This window comes from Artemia franciscana, chromosome 21 (assembly GCF_032884065.1).
Source record: "Artemia franciscana chromosome 21, ASM3288406v1, whole genome shotgun sequence".
Classification (NCBI taxonomy): Eukaryota; Metazoa; Arthropoda; class Branchiopoda; order Anostraca; family Artemiidae; genus Artemia; species Artemia franciscana.
This window is the reverse complement of record NC_088883.1, coordinates 18,107,495-18,123,862: the sequence shown is the minus strand read 5'-3', so window position 1 is coordinate 18,123,862 and position 16,368 is coordinate 18,107,495. Positions and strand designations below refer to the sequence as shown.

The following is a 16,368-nucleotide window of genomic DNA, read 5'->3' as shown; positions in this document are numbered from 1 at the left end:
GTTAAATTGGAAAAATTAGAAAAAAGGAGTTATTTTTAACTTAGGATCGGGTGATCGGATCTTAATGAAATTTGATGTTGGGAAAGATATCGTGTCTCAGAGCTCTTATTTTAAATCCTGACCGGATCAGGTGACATTGGAGGGAGTTGGGGTGGGGAAGCCTAAAATCTTGGAAAACGCTTAGAGTGGGGTGATCGGGATAAAACTTGGTGGGAAAAATAAGAACAAGTTCTAGATACGTGATTGACATAACCGTAACGGATCTGCTCTCTTTGGGGGAGTTAGGGGGAGGGTTAATTCTGAAAAATTAGAAAAAATGAGGTATTTTAACTTACGAATTAGTAATCAGATCTTATTGAAGTTTGATGTTTAGAAGGAAATCTTGTCTCAGAGCTCTTATTTTAAATCCCGACTGGATCTGGTAACATTGGGGGGAGTTGGGGGGGACCTACAATTTTGGAAAATGCTTAGAGTGGAGGGATTGGGATGAAACTTGGTGGGAAAAATAGGCAGAAGTCTTAGATACGTGATTGACATAACTGGAACGGATCCGCTCTCTTTGGGGGAGTTGGGGGGAAGGGTTAATTCTAAAACATTAAAAAACGAGGTATTTTTAACTCACGAAGAAAGGAACGGATTTTTATGAAATTTTATATTTGGAAGGACCTCTTAACTCAAATCTCTTATTTTAAATCTCAACCGGATCCAGTGTCATTGGGGGGGGGGACCGGAAATCTTGGGAAACGCTGAAAGCAGAGAGATCAGGATGAAACTTGGTGGGAAGAATAAGCACAAGTCCAAGATAAGTGACTGACATAACCGGATCATATCTGCTCTCTTTGGTGGGGTTGGGGAGGGGGGAAATAATTCGGAAAAATTAGAAAAAACGAGGCATTTGTAATTTACCAACGGATGATCAGATCTTAATGAAATTTGATATTTAGAAGGATCTTGTGCTTTAGAACTCTCATTTTAAATCCCGACCAGATCCAGTGACATTGGGGGAGTTGGAGGGGGAAACCGGAAATCTTGGAAAACGCTTAGAGTGGAGAGATCGATATGAAACTTGATGGGAAGAATAAGCACAAGCTATATATATGTGACTGACATATTTGGAACGGATCCATTCTCTTTGGGGGAGCCGCGGGTTTTTAATTTGGAAAAATTAGAAAAATTGAGGTATTTTTAACTTGAGAACGGGTGACCGGATCTTAATGAAATTTGATATTTAGAAGAAACTCATGTCTCAGAGCTCTTATCTCAAATACCGACCAGATCTGTTGAGATTGGGGGAAGATGGAGGGGGGTATCGGAAATATTGGAAAACGTTTATTTAATGTCGTAGATTCGTGATTGAAGGAACCGGATTGGATCCACTCTCTTTGGGGGAGTTAGGGGTATGGGAATCAGTGCTTTGGCGATTTTGGTGCTTCTGGACGTGCTAGGACGATGAAAATTGGTAGGTGTGTCAGGAAGCTGCACAAATGGACTTGATAAAGTCGTTTTCCCTGATTCGACCATCTGGGGGGCTGAAGGATTCTTAAAATTGTGCTAGAGCTCATGCCATATGAGCTCTTGGCTCTTCCGACCTCGTCACAAGTGCCATATGAACTCTTAGCTCTTGTTAGAGAATTAAAATTGTACACTAAAAGCTATCGACGTCATGACGATCGAATGATTATTAAGAGCCTTATACATAAGCCTTACTTTTGTAAACTAGTAAAGGACTTAATCTGCTCTTAATCCTATTTTTTACCGTTTGTTTTCGGTTTTGCGTCCTTGCCCTTAGAGTTACATCGGTAATCTCCCTCCTGGAACTAAAATCTTTGGACCTACAATTGAAACCCTTGATTAACTCTGATCTAAAGAACAGGCGAGAACACAATCTTTCTGCAAAAAAACTAGCGGGAGAGCGTAGTTTTGAATAGTACATGGGTTTAAATTGTAATTCTTCTCACACAAATTTAAATTGATTGAATGATTCTGGTTTTAAGAAGGTACAACATTCTCAACTTTTGTTCTAAAATTTTGGTTATTTTTTCCTTCGAGGCACATTTTCCTTTACCTTTCCACCATTTTGAGTGAAGTGGCTATCTCAGTATTTTGACTTGGGACCATGGAAAGAATCCTGGGAAAAAGGGCAGGGAACAAGGGAGGGTCATTCTGATTACTTTTGACCCTTAAAACGGTCTTATAGATTCAAATTCTTAATTGAATTAACCCCCTCTTAAGTTTCTATGACCATCCGTTCCTTACGAAGTTTCTGGGGAAAAAACAAAACAAGTGGAAACGCATTGCTCTATACCAGTGCAATGTTACTGTTTTGACCTTGATTGATTTTAGATAGACAAATTAACATTGTTTTTTTTCTTACAGAAAAAGGATTCTGGTATTACTTTTATAAGCCCCAGTGCTGCTGAATCATCTGATTTTGTTGAGCAAGACGCAGAAGAAAATTCATCTCCCCCTCCAGTATGTAACGTCGTTTTTGTTAATGACAATATTATCATTAATGGTCGATCAAACATTAGAAAGAAATCCAAAACAAAAAAAGTGAGTTATCATTCTTTTATTTCTTCAGTTCTTTAGTAGGCTATTCATTTGTATCTTCATATTTCAATTCTGCTTTATTTTTTTACTCCTCTTGCCTATATATTAAACAATTATCTCATTTGCCAAAGAAAAAAAAAATCTGGAGAAGATTTAGCCACGTGGATTTCGTTTTTCTTATTAAGAATTAGAAATAATTTGTATAGATGTTGCCGAGGCATCAAGACTTAAGATTACTTTTTTTTTTTTTTTTTTTTTTTTTTTTTTTTTTTTTTTTTTGCTTCATTTACTTGATAAGACATGTCTAATTCCACTGCGTCACAGTGACGTACTCAGTCTCTGTGGAACCTTATCGAACCAGAAAATTGGGTTGATCTTTAAGGGGAAAACCAACAGTTCCAGCTAGGATATACAAGTAAAGATTCTTTAAAAAAAATCCTTCATTGTAAATTAAATGGAGAAAATTTAGAGTCTGATTTCAGATTTTGTAAGGGCAGTTGTAAGGTATGTGCAAATCCCTTTGGTGATATTTTTCGTGTCTTCTTCCGCTTCAAGTTCAAATATTTTTGGTCAATACCTCCTCAAGTAGCACTCTTTTAAATAAACATCTTTTTATTTAGTTGCATTTATGCTTTCGGCAACCGGAAGTTATTCTGCATATGGACATAATTCAGTTAGATCCAACGTATCAAAATTCAATGGTTTAAACCGGCTAAGGATTTAATTATCTTACTGCTAGTACTGCTACTGCCAGGGAAGAAGCTAGGGTTGTCAGTCGGGGGGATGTGCCAACATATAAGGGATAAGGGATGTGCCAACATAATCGTCCAATTTGCTGACAAATGCGGACACATAAGCTATATTAAGACGCCCAAAGTTCCAAGGCGTCGACACTGCATGCCGACGCTTCGGAACTTTGAGGGGGAGTCCACCCTTCCTCCCTTAGCTGTGCCCCAGACTGCTGCTACTTCCGCTGTTATAACTATTATTGTTACTACTACCACTGAAGCTAAGGGTATAAATTTTGAAAATTTCAAGGAATGTTTAGGGGGGCGGTTAACTAAACAAAACACACTGTACAAGTAGGCTGTTAAAAGAGCATATCAGTAGTATCCCAGGAATGGTCAAGGGTAATAATTTGAAATTTTCAGGACATGTTAAGGGGGATGTTGAATTAGGTAAAATGTGCATACAACTGCAACTAATAACGCTACAACTGCTAGTACTACTATTACTGCTACTGCCACAATTGCTACTATGACGACTAATACTAGTATTTACTAGTATAGTACTAGCAAGAAATTTTTGAGACACTTTTCATACATCCTGTTAGTAGTACTACTAGTATTATTAACAGGATGTTTCAGAAATGTTGAAGGAAGAGATGGAAGAGATATTGTACTAGAACTAACTTCCCTAAGGAAGAGATGTTGTACTAGACCAAAAAGGCATACATGTGAATACCATTACTGCTTGCCACTATTACTACTTCTGCTATCACTAATACTACTCCTATTGCTCCTACTATTACTTCTGCTAGGGTATAGGGTATACCCTGTATCTTAGAATAGGATATAAAGTAGAAACTTTTGCGGATAATTTATGCTGCTTAAAAACTAAATTAAAAGGCACTATTTGTATGCTAGTTGCCAATAAGACATCCGAGCAATATGTCAAGAACGACTGAAGGTATCAATTTGAAACTTTTAGGGCTACTGCTATAACTATTTCAGCTCTTACAGTTGAACTAAATCGAAAGAGTGTAAGTGGATCCAGGGTATCAAAATATCATAGATACAGTGTTTTGGGATTTATTTTATTTTTATTTTTCAGGAAAACTTGAGGAGTTGTAAAACTAAATTAAACAGTACTATGTGTGTCCTAAAGACCCATGCTATTCAAAAGACCTATGCTATTAAAAATGGTTCAAAATATTTTCCAACATATAAATAGTAAGTCAAACTATCGATTCTTGTAGAAAAAATGAAAAGATTTAAAATATTCTTTTCTTTTCCAGTGAAAACGAATATGTCAGTAAAAACAAACAAAAATTAATTTTAAAAAGTTTTCAATAAAACAAGTATATAAAAGAAAAGTAAAGAGCTACATTAAACTGAAAATGAGCAGATATAAAGTCAAATTATTTTGCAATCTTAAAACTACCAGAAATAGCCATCAATAAGTAATCCAAAACGAACAGAAATACAACAAATAATTGAGACAAACTCAAATCGAGCAGAAACTAAGATCAGTAGGGCTTATGCCCCCCATGCATTCTGAAGAACAGAATATAATTTGCCCTTTACTTTTTCGTTTTCTGGTTTCAGTCTTCAGCGATGTTTCGTATATTTCCTAAACCTTTTTCGTATTGCTTTTTGTAATTTTTGGACTTGTAATGTAAGTTCGGTAATGTTGCTTGTGATGATTATTATAAGGATGACATGTACGTTTGTGGTATTTGGTCCATAGATATTTTTTTTGCGAAGTTTCAGCTACTGCTCTTAATACTTCTTGGTGTTCCGACTCCCTCATTGTTTAAACCCTAACCTACGCATGGTGCTGGTGGAGAACTAGAGCTCAAGAAAAAGAAAAACTAGTATAAGAAATGATCATATTTAATATTTGGGTTTAATTACTAGAAATGTATTATATAGGCTCTTCTTTTATTTTGTGTAAATTCATGTACCCAAAAATACATATTTTTTTTTCTACTAAGTTGATGCAAAGTCGAATAACAAAGTTTATCTTATCTTGCTTTTGTGTTTGAACATGTCATTACGAAATTTTCGAGGACACAGGAAGTTAGAGAAGAATTCTTATTTTTCTAACCAGCGGTACATCAAAGGACGTTAATAAATAAAATGAAGGATCTTTATAAGATAAACTCGAAATTACCGCATACTGCATGCTTAGGAACTGTCCACAGCTATACCTACACGTAGGAAGGGTCTCCAGGTCCTTGAGATTACTCGGATTGACGCCTCCCTGGGAAAATAGAAAGTAGTGGGCTATAAATTCCCTATTTTTGCGACTTAACCCTCCCCCCACCACCCCCAACACACATACACACTATAATAAGCTTGCAGATGCCCCCACTCCAACTTCTCCCAAGATTTTCAATGCGGCGTTTAACTGTATATCGTCAAAGAACATAGAAATCGATCGGGAATTTAATCATGGTACTTCAGTACAACTTTTCTAAAAATCAAAAAACTACTGGGGTCACACGTGTTACAATAGTATTCAGAGGACAAAATTAAATAGAATTGACAGTTTTGGGGTTTTCTAAGTAATAGTAAAGGGTGTTGCGTTAGAACATACATAAAACTAGCCTAGCAGCCTCATCATTTTCATGTATATACCTGAGAAGATGAGAAACTCCAGCCTATACCTTACTGAAAACATCACTCACCACTATCTAAGACACTAAGTTTCACTAACTATAAATGCGCAGAAGTATGACAAGGGGGGAATGGGGCATAGAGGAATTTTTCCTCAGGGAGTGGGCGCAAAAATTCTGTTCTGAGCCACTTTTTTCATTTCTGCATGAGTTGGGGTCTTTCAAACCGATTTCAGGGGGAACCCTCATCCCTTAAATTCATGTTTGATTAAAATGTCAGTTCCTATGAATTATGTTAATTTTAAAAAAAACCTACGGAAGTAAAGAGCGAAATAAATACTAAAAACAAGTAAAAATTATTGCTTCGTGCGAATTCTAAAAACTAGCGCTTTACTGAAAACACGACTCCCAAAAAAAAGGATTTGCTTTTTGGTGCAGAAAATTTCGTTAAGGAAGTATCCAGGAGAAAATAAAATATACATTTATAAGGCTCTATACCAACCCTGATTTCAAAAATTTCTATTGAACAATTGTAATTTTCTAAAAAAAAAAAAAAAAAAAAAAAAAAAATCAATCAGGCTTTTTTTTTTACTTTTGTTAAGCAATTTGAGCTTTCTTGTGGATATATGCTGCGAAATGTGCGGAGCAGTAATTTTGGTTTTAAAGGGTATTAAAACATCGATTTTAGTGCTAGGTCCCACCCGAATCATAATCTTTCTTTTTTTTATAGTTGAATATATCCTTTAACGATGAAGCAACGCTGTTACACGAATACCCGTCTGAATTATCTTTACTTGAGAATCTGACGAGCGAGGATGCATCTTCCCTAGAAAGTGCCAATAACTTAGTGACATCTAGTGTTGATAATAGTGGTAAGTTCGAGACTACAATTATTTTTGTCTGATTCAGTTTGCGTAAAAACTAAAATCGGTTTTGTCTTCTGCAATTTAAATTTAAATCCTCCACAAGAACTGATAATCATCTAATAAGGCCCAGATATTTCGACTAATTGGTCTTCATCAGTGAAAAAAGTATGAAACAAGGAAAGTGTGACCATAAAAACTACTTTAAACTAAAACTGAAGTAGCCTAAAATTATTGTAGCCTATCCTGATCAAAATTTAAAAGAAGGAAGAATATTTCGTGCGAGAGCTATTTCCATTAAACTAGAAAAATGATTCTGAGAAAATGTTGGTCTTGTCCCCTGCAAGTCTCCATGGGAAGAAGAATTAGTCTTTGCTGAACTTTTATGGATTAACCTGATTTTGATATTGATTGCTCCTCCTCTTCCGTCTCTTCACTAATGACAGCTATTATTACCTACATCAACTTGATTTATAAAAAAAATTGCGAAGAAAAATATATATAAAAAAAACTTATAAAGTACGTACAAAACATTAGAAAGAAATCCAGATAACTATAAATCGAAAATCATGAATATGTAAAGAAGAAAAAGCCAACACTGTCTAATAAGTCAAAAAAAAAATCTAAATTTAAGACTAAAATTTGCCTAGGAAGCAGAGAAAATAAACTTTTTCAACCACTCATCGTATGAAATCTAACTGTTTGGGTGTGGGCAGTACTTCGAAATTTGATATTACTTCTTTTTTTTCTATTTTCCAAGATCGGTATCAACTTATTCTTGAGTACGGAAATTTCTGTGTCTTATGTCCCAAAACATGGGGGAATACTAGTTTTTTTTAAGTCCCTATCCCCTTCCCATGGGCGTCAATTCACGAAAAGGTATAGAGGGGAGGGGGCTATTTTGTTGTTTTTCCAATTTCTTTTCCAATGATAATACAAAAAAAAAACATTTTCAAAATGCTGAAGGAGGGGGCAAAAAATATAGGGACTGAATATTGCACCACTCCTAATTGACGTGCCAGTCCCTTCTCCCTCGGAAATTATCTGACGCACCTACTCCAACCCTAATGTTAAGGTTTTGTGTGTCTTTATTCTTGAACAGCTTCCATCATGGATTTTATGAATTTACACCCTCTGACTTGTACACAGTTCCTTTTATTTTGTGCAGGGAGGGGGTTTGAAGAGGATATTCTTATTCTCTTGAGAAGTTGACTAATATCGACTTCTCTCTCTCACACACACACACAAGGAAAATGTCCTGACCCTCCTCGCCCTAAGGTTGGACCTATCTGCGCCTATGGTTGCTTTTAGACTTATTTTTTGAGAGGTTGCAACTCGCCTATAAAAAAAAAAAAAAAAAAAAAAAAAAAAAAAAAAAAAAAAAAAAAAAAAAAAATACAACTAGCCTTAACTATATGTGTGTCAAACTGAATAGTAAAAACGAACTATGTAAATTAATGGATAGGTATTACTGCTAGAGAAACATACCTAAGTAGTAAAGAAGGTGAAACTGACTAGGGATGATAACCCTGCTTGCATATCGAAAGATGAACGGTGAAACAAACTTTTTGAACTATGTGAATCATCAGTTGGTTCAAATACCCTTCTTCTCTTCATAAAAAGTGGTAAAACTAGCCGATGATTTTTCTATTTTAGATGATGATTTTTATTTTCCATGCAAAATTTAGTTCATGTATTGTTAATGATCGTTTCTAAGGATCGTGCCACCAGTCACCATTGGGATGGGAAGACTTGATACATTAAACGAAAACTTACCAAGTTTGAAGTTTGATTGTAATTCTACTCCAAAGAAGGAGTGCCAGCGTAGCTGAGAGGTCAACTGAGATAGACGCATGGAATAGCCTCGATGGACCAAAAACAACACCCGTACTTTAAAGTCATTGCAGTCTGTGGTGACTAAGCTCATAATGAAACGCTGAGAGTTCAACGGGGAGGGCAGCTCAATCTTTGGAGTAGAATTACAATCAAACTTCAAACTTGGTAAGTTTCTACTCCAAAAGGAGCACCTTAGCTCCGCTTCGAGTTAAACTGAGATTTAAAGTACAGCATGAGCTAAACCAACACTAATGACCAATAATACCCCTATTCAGAAAAAAAGAGGCTGATGTACAAAAAATCATTTTAGTAAGATATTTCAAATATAACGCAATACAATGAGTAATTTCAAAAGACAGATAACTGCTGTCCACTTTCAATTGGTTTATTGCAGAATCTTGCAAACGTTTTAGCATTTGTCCAGCCTACATATCTTACTATTTGATCCAACAATTCATCTTGCTTTGAGGTGGGACGTCGAGGCAGACCGTGTGCTATGAGCACCATAAACACCGATATCTATACCTGCAAGAAATAATACTTCTTTTATCCATCTAGAAATGGATGACTTGGACGCAGCAGTATGAGGCTTACGATATGTAAGAAAAAGTGCGTCGTCTCTATTCGGATATGAGGTCATTTTAATATACCTAGCTAGGCGCCTAACCGGACACAGGAATGACTCTTGAAAAAACCGAAATTTAACTACTGATTTGTGGTTGCCCGGTTTCGTTGTTTTTAACGACACACTGATTTGAAAATCAAAACTTCTATCGTCATAATGTTTTATATTACTCAGTAACAAACTGGCCAAAAACTGAACTCTTTCACAAGCTGATGGAATCAATAAGATCGCTACTTTTTGTGTTAGTGTCTTTAATTGAAGATTTCTGATATCTCAAGCTGGCAATCTAAAGAGATCGATTACATTTTTTACATCCCAAGTACTAGAAATCTTGGGTAGACTAGGCCTTCTAGTAAAGACACGGCTCATGAACTTCTTGGTGATGTGGTTACTGCCTAACTGAAGTCTTAGTAAAATTGCCGATAAAGCACTCCTCGCAGTATTAATAGCGCTGTATCCAACAGCTGAGGGAAAAAGTTCTGTAAGAAAGGTTAAAGTCTCCGGTAGAGTTGCCTCCAAGGCCCGGATTGTGTTTCTTCCACCAAAGTCGATCCATTTCACAATATAAACCATATACTGGCGCTTAGTCGAATCCCGCCATCCATCCATGATAATATTGACTGTGGAAGGAGAATATCCTTGGTGGTGAAGCCCTTGCCGGAGACGATACAAGCCGCTAGGCGTAAAGTCTTGGACAATGGATGGTGCAAGGTCGGCTTCTGTGGGAGAGACAAAGTAAAAATATCACTTGGTAGAAGTATGGGAATTCCTATCAAAAGCTTTAATAGTAAGGGATGCCAGACTTATGTGGTCCAGTTTGAAAATATCAAAATAGCAGTTGCCTGATCTGTTCATACCTTCTGAAGGGTCCTCGGAAATAAACTACATGGGGAATGGATAAAAGGAATGAGGCTTCCAACTCATCGCAAATGCTTCTACGAAAAATCATTCTGGATCTGGTTCCCAAGAAACAAATGGTTTAGTCTAAGAATTTAATCAACTTACAAACAAATCAATATCTATCAACCGACATACCAAAGAATTCAAAATAATAAATATTCCAGAGTCCAATTTCCATTCTTTTTTGTTATCAAATTTTCGTGATGCTTTATCCGCGATATTAGCAACTCCCGGCGCATGTTCTGCAGGTATCCACCCTTTGTCCAGCAATACTAGCTGCCAGACCTTATTTGCGAAATAATTACAAAACTCAATTTTGACCCTCCCATTTTATTTATGTAAGCTACTTATGGTTTTTTGTTTTCAGAGCTTTTAATGGTGTTTTCTCAAATCCAATCTTATAGCCTGCAGCTACAATATTCAAAATATTTAAATCACTGATTTGGCTGCCATTTTGAGACGAACTTACCAATTTCCACGCTTTAAAGTTATCAGCCAATTTTGTGACTGCCTATTGAAATTCAAAACAAAAACCACAGAAATCAAGGGCGGGGTACATATTTGCTATTTACGATCCCTTTTCTGGAAATTCTGGGATTTGGGCCTCTCTTAACGATCCTGACCCTGCCTTCTGCTATAAATTGGACGGGGACCTTGTTTTGCAATCGGCGATAACGGTAGGCCCCCCTTGGTGAGGCCAAGCATGTGAATTGCATCTGTTAGGTTTTTGACAATTTTTTCTTTGATATGCTCATTTTCAAACTCTACAATCGTATTTGCTGAATCTAAAACACAAATGGTTGAGCGAACAACAGTACGCTGCACTTGAAATGCCTGTGAATCCCTCTGTTTAGCCCGTGATGAGAGAGTAGCCCAGATTTCACTATTCACCTTGGGAATGACAATTTTATCGGTATTCGCAGGCCTAGGGTGGCGCTCAAATAAATCTTTTAGCTTCCCTATTTCCAAAAGCTCAAAGAAAGCTCTGTTTGCAAGTTTAGCAAGTTCCTTATGGACCTTGGGACTCTCTTTGTTACTAGAGCGTTCCTCAAAAATCTTTTTGAATGAAGTGTCATTTGACGTGCTTTCTTTTAATCTTTTACCTTTGTGCTTTTCCGGAGAAGCCTTCCGCTATCTGTCATGGATTTCTATGGGGTTCGCAAAGCCGCGTCTGATGGTTCTAGAACCTATTTGTGGGCTCCGAGAGCTAGATTTTTCGTTCCTTGAACTAATTTCAGGGCTCCGAGATCTATATCGAGCACAAGTTTGAAACTCTGGGCTCTGAGAGCCATTATTTGTTTTTTATCATTAAGTATTTTGCGACGCGAGTGAGCTAAATATTGCCTTCCGTGCCTCTCACGATCATAATCTTCATCAACTAGATTGTCTAACAATCCAATCCCTATCTCACTATCACTCATTATTTAATTTGTTCTGAATCAAAGCGAATGCAGACATCAACTGGTGTTGTTTTTGGTCAATCGAGGTGATTACATCTCAGTTTAACTCGAGGTGGAGCGAAGGCGCTCCTTTTGGAGTAAAATTGCAATATAAGGGACACTTCCCTAAAAGACGAAACGTAAGCCATATGAGCATTGCAATGAAACTTGTCGGGGGGGGGGGGGGGGGTCAGGTGTTACAAGGAGCTTTGATTACTCAGTTTTTCGGATAACTCAGTTTTCTGCTTTTGTACATTTTTTTTATGTATTTTTGTTTCCCAGAGGTGCTACTGCCCTCCACCCTCTGGCAATTTCTGTGACGTAAGCAGAGGAGGGAGTATCGACCCTCTTATGAAATATTCTGGTTTTTCTTATATCATTTTCCTGTAATGTTCATATAATTCACTTAAAGTTTTTCCTCATCTAGCCAATTTGTCATTTGCAAGGTATATTCCCTCCACTTAATATTAATTGAAGCCGTATAGTGGCTGAAGGAAGTCCACCAATAATATACACTGAAAGGAATTATTTTCTGCCTACACTTAAAATTATAGCGTTTCTGATCTTTCATATCAGATCGTTTACTTAATAATTAATTGATTTCGGAGTTTTCTAAATAGTGAGAATGAGTCAAAAGGTTTTTTTTTTCACATAAGCACATAACGTTTTACGGATGTACAACAGAAAGGGAGGGAGTTAAGAAAGCTATTTGCATATAATAGTTTGTTTTTTTTCGATTGTTTTAGAAAAGAGTCTATATTCTGCATTTCTTAGAATTATCTAGTTCATGTATATATTACAGGGGGTCCCCCATCATATGTTTTTCTGGCGTTGATACTGCCTAGAACTTGTCTATTCTACCCTTTTAAATATGTTTAAATCCCAGTAAATAGAAAGTTTCAAATTGGAAGCAAGATACATCTTAATAGCCTAACGACCACAAAAAAAAAAAAAAAAAAAAAAAAAAAAAAATCGCCGCAAAGTTAAAAACTGAATCCCGGAAACGACTATCTATTACGCATCAATATTTTTTTTCCGTTCTAAGTGAGTATACAACTATTTTTCAATTTTAAAAAAATCAAATTTATAAACAATTGGACTTGCCTTTTAAATATTTTAATAGAAGATTGAAACGAAAGTATCAGATAATGGAACGTATTGATATATTTTTTTTCTAAGTTGGCGAACAATGGATTAAGTGGATGAAGATACAATTATAGTTAAATTGTTAAACTTAACTCTTACATCTAGTGGCTTTAGATAAGTAAAAGATCGTGTCAAAAGTGAGGATTCGAGATGGAGGGTGGGATTAACGTCTTCATCCTCAAAGTTAGCGTTTACTTACATGTGTAGCTAGATATCATTGTCTATTTACTTTTCTGGATAGAGACCCATGTCCAGGCATGACATCTCTTAGAAGTCCGCGTGGATTCTGCAGGGTTGCTATCGGGATGACTGAACCTTTATAAAAAAAAACAAAAAACTTTAAAATACACTTTAATTTTTTTATATATATGCACTTTTATTTCGCTTTTACGAGCTGGACAAACATTTCGGGGGTGGGATCAAATCCCTTACCCCCCCCCCTCCTGGATACGGGCTTGCATGGGTGTAACATGTGTTTTATGAAATAAAATTAAAACAAAGAGTGGGGAAAGGTTTCTTCTTGCAAAATAAAACTGTTAAGCATTTGTAATCCTACATTGACGAAATTCTAGAGAAAAATCTGTAAATCTCGTTGCGTGCAAGGTCTGAACTCTAACAAAAGTGTTTTTGAGCTCTTATGTGTGCTTGTGAGAGTGGGGAAATGTTTCCTTTGTGCAAAATAAAACCGTTAAGCCTTTGTAATCCTATGTGTACATTGACGAGATTCTTGAGAAAAATCTGTAGATTTCGTTGCGTGCAAGGTCTGAACTCTTAAGTGTTTTTGAGCTCTTATGCGTGCTTTTGCGCCCTTATATTTTGATTTTGTGCATTTGAACTTGTCCTTCTTTTTTTTTTGCTTTAGACAAATATATCCTTTTGTTTATTCTTATTCTGATGTTACTTAAATGGTAGACACATGATTAAATGATTGAAGTTTGATCAATAATAAGTATTCGTATTTTTAGTTCACATAAGATAAGACATGTCATATTTTGTCTACTAAATAAACGTTCATCAATCTAAATATTAAATATGAAATCATAAAATTCCATGGAAATCTCTTTTTTCTTTTTTTTTCCTTTACCCGCTTCTTTATTAATTGGACAGACCTTTGAGAAATACCTTCTTTTAGTTAAAGAAAAAAAGTCTTTTTTAGTTTGTAACATCCCTGCATGAAGCTCTTTATCTTCCTTCTTGTATTTATCTTCCCATCTTGTATCCCACGGATCAAAGTTCTGGAAGCGTTTGGATTAGAAATACTCTGTGTTTTCAACCGTATTTCTACCCTTGATACATCTCGTGTTTAAACATTACCTGTTATAAATATTACTCTGTATGGCTCAATTAAGTCTTGTTTATTTATACCTTTACTCCGCAGGTAGTCTGTCCTCTTACACCCCAAGTAAAGTGCAAATTGTTGAAACCTTTGAATTAGGTATATCCCGCGCTTCCAGCCTCACACCTACCCCTGAGACACCCGTTGTTTTAGTTGAAGAAGAGATCGTAGAAGAGTTTTTGCGCCCTTTAGAAGATGGTGCTTCCTTCAGCACTGGGTCGTCTTCTGACCTTTTGTTCTAATGGTATTTGTGCCTAGTTTGAGATACCCGTAAAGTTAGTTATTTACTTTATTTCTTTTTATATTTGGCACCTTTGTGAGTTAAACGTCGCTGTGGAGATTTTTCTGAACCTGAAAAGGCCTAAAAAAATTGTAAATATTTTCATAGTTACTCGGAATTGTAATTCTTGCTACAAGAGTTTGGGGCATCTCAAATATAGTTAGGATTCCTTACTAAACAAGTATGCCTTTGAGATCCGGCATGAAAATGAAAATACGAGATCTGTAAATTTTCACGTTTATGTATAGGAAATTGTTGTCTTAGTTACGTGACCTTTCTTAAACTATAGATACCTTTCAAAACCTTTACAAATCCATTCAAATACAAGCTCATAATAAACCGTCAACTTAAAAAAGTTTAAAACTTTCAGCTTCAGCAATAGTAGACTAACTTTTTTTTTTAAATTCAACATTGTCTGTCCGAATGATGCCTCTTTTACCCTCCTTCCCTACCCAAGTTTTGCGACCTTATCATTAAGCCGATTTCGACTTCACAGTTGCGTACGCTACTCCCCATCCCAATTTATTTGAAGCTTTTCTCTTTACCCTTCCCAAGAAGTTCCAATTGCCTTTAAATCATTCCTACTGCCCCTTCCCACCCCATTAGGGGACGAATTGCTTTTCGTTTGGCCCTAGATGAATGGCTGACAAGGACGATCTTTGGCAATATGTGTTTTCATCTGCAAAATGTGTCCTCGCCATTTCAGCCACTCTGTCATTATTACCCTAGAAAATGGGATAGAACCACATTTTTCGTATAAATTGTTGTTTGGCATATGGTGCTTGTCCAATTACGGGTGCACTCTGTCATTCAGAATATCAAATTTTGGATATGTTCAAAAGTAATTGCCATTCAGTATTGAGCATTAGCTACCGTTTTCACGACAAGATATGATACATCTGTAGCGAAAAAGCTGTATTCGAATAAGGAATAAGATACAAGTGGAATAAACAGGGTAGTATGACAGTAATAATTCAGCAATCATGTCATGATTATTCGTGTGAATAACTATAAATCTTCATTTTGGTAAATAGTAAAATTCTTTGCACGAATTAGATACTATAGAAATACTATAAAATTGGCTAGTAAGCTAGCAAGGTTATTAAGATTGACATACAACTAAACATGACTCAGCGTACCGTTATGGTATTTCTATGGACTTGCTGTAAAGAAAATTTTGAATTCATAAAAGAGGAAAGAATGTGCCTTTTCTGAATACCGAACACTTTCGTAACCTATACAAAGCAGTTCTGTTTAGACGATTTGTGAAGTAGGGAAACGTTGTAATGGTGGTTTCACAATGCCATTCTGTTACAAAGGCTACTTAAAATAAGAATTTAAAACAGTCTAATATTGGTCAGTTTAGAATAATCTATTAATCGGAAACAAGTTGACATCCTTGCGGATCATAAGTAAACCAGCGTGATTGGCTTAATTAGCCAATATGAAACAACTGCAATAAGTGAAAAGGCAAGGTCTTCCCTCTGAGATCCTTTGTCTCGATATAACGTGCCTTAATTTCCTGTTTTCATAGTGATTTTCAAGGCTTGTATTTACCAACAGTGCCATCAGAGTCTTCTACAGGCCAATCGGACCAAGTCCATTTTACATCATTTTTTTCAAGTATCAAATTACTTAATTCTCTATTAAATGTGTATGTTTGCAAGATTCTTCCCTAGAATTAAGACGAAAATCCAAGAAATGCAAAAGACTTTCATCCATGTTAAATAATATTTTAAGAAAGCTCTTTGACCAAGTAAATTCTGTAACACGAAAAAGAAAATTATCCTTACTCCGTGAAATAAGAAAGCGCTTACATTTTTCCACTACTGGATGTTTGAACGGTTCCATTTTTAGCCCATAACTTCATAAGCTGAATTAATCTACCAGCAGGAGTATTTTTGTGTTATTTTTATTCTATCATAAAAATGGTTCCTTAAATCCTTGTGAAACTCTGAAAATCCAAAACCTGAAACAATCAACCACATAAGTTTCAGATAAAATTATTTTACACATTTACTGTAATTTTATCTGTGCCTATGGGTGGGAGGGG

At 36.0% G+C, this 16,368-nt stretch overlaps 1 protein-coding gene across 3 annotated transcripts in view; it reads left to right on the top strand.

Annotated features, from left to right (window-relative positions):
• The window catches only part of LOC136040865 (titin-like), a 76,325-nt gene extending 60,237 nt beyond the window's left edge, over positions 1–16,088 (top strand). For all 3 annotated transcript variants that reach the window (XM_065725250.1, XM_065725252.1, XM_065725249.1), the window contains exons 3-5: positions 2,377–2,553; positions 6,621–6,762; positions 14,078–16,088. In XM_065725250.1, the coding sequence (XP_065581322.1) occupies positions 2,377–2,553; positions 6,621–6,762; positions 14,078–14,277 (519 nt within the window). In that variant the 3' untranslated portion in view covers positions 14,278–16,088. The remainder of the gene's footprint in view (positions 1–2,376; positions 2,554–6,620; positions 6,763–14,077) is intronic.
• Positions 16,089–16,368: the final 280 nt, after the last annotated feature.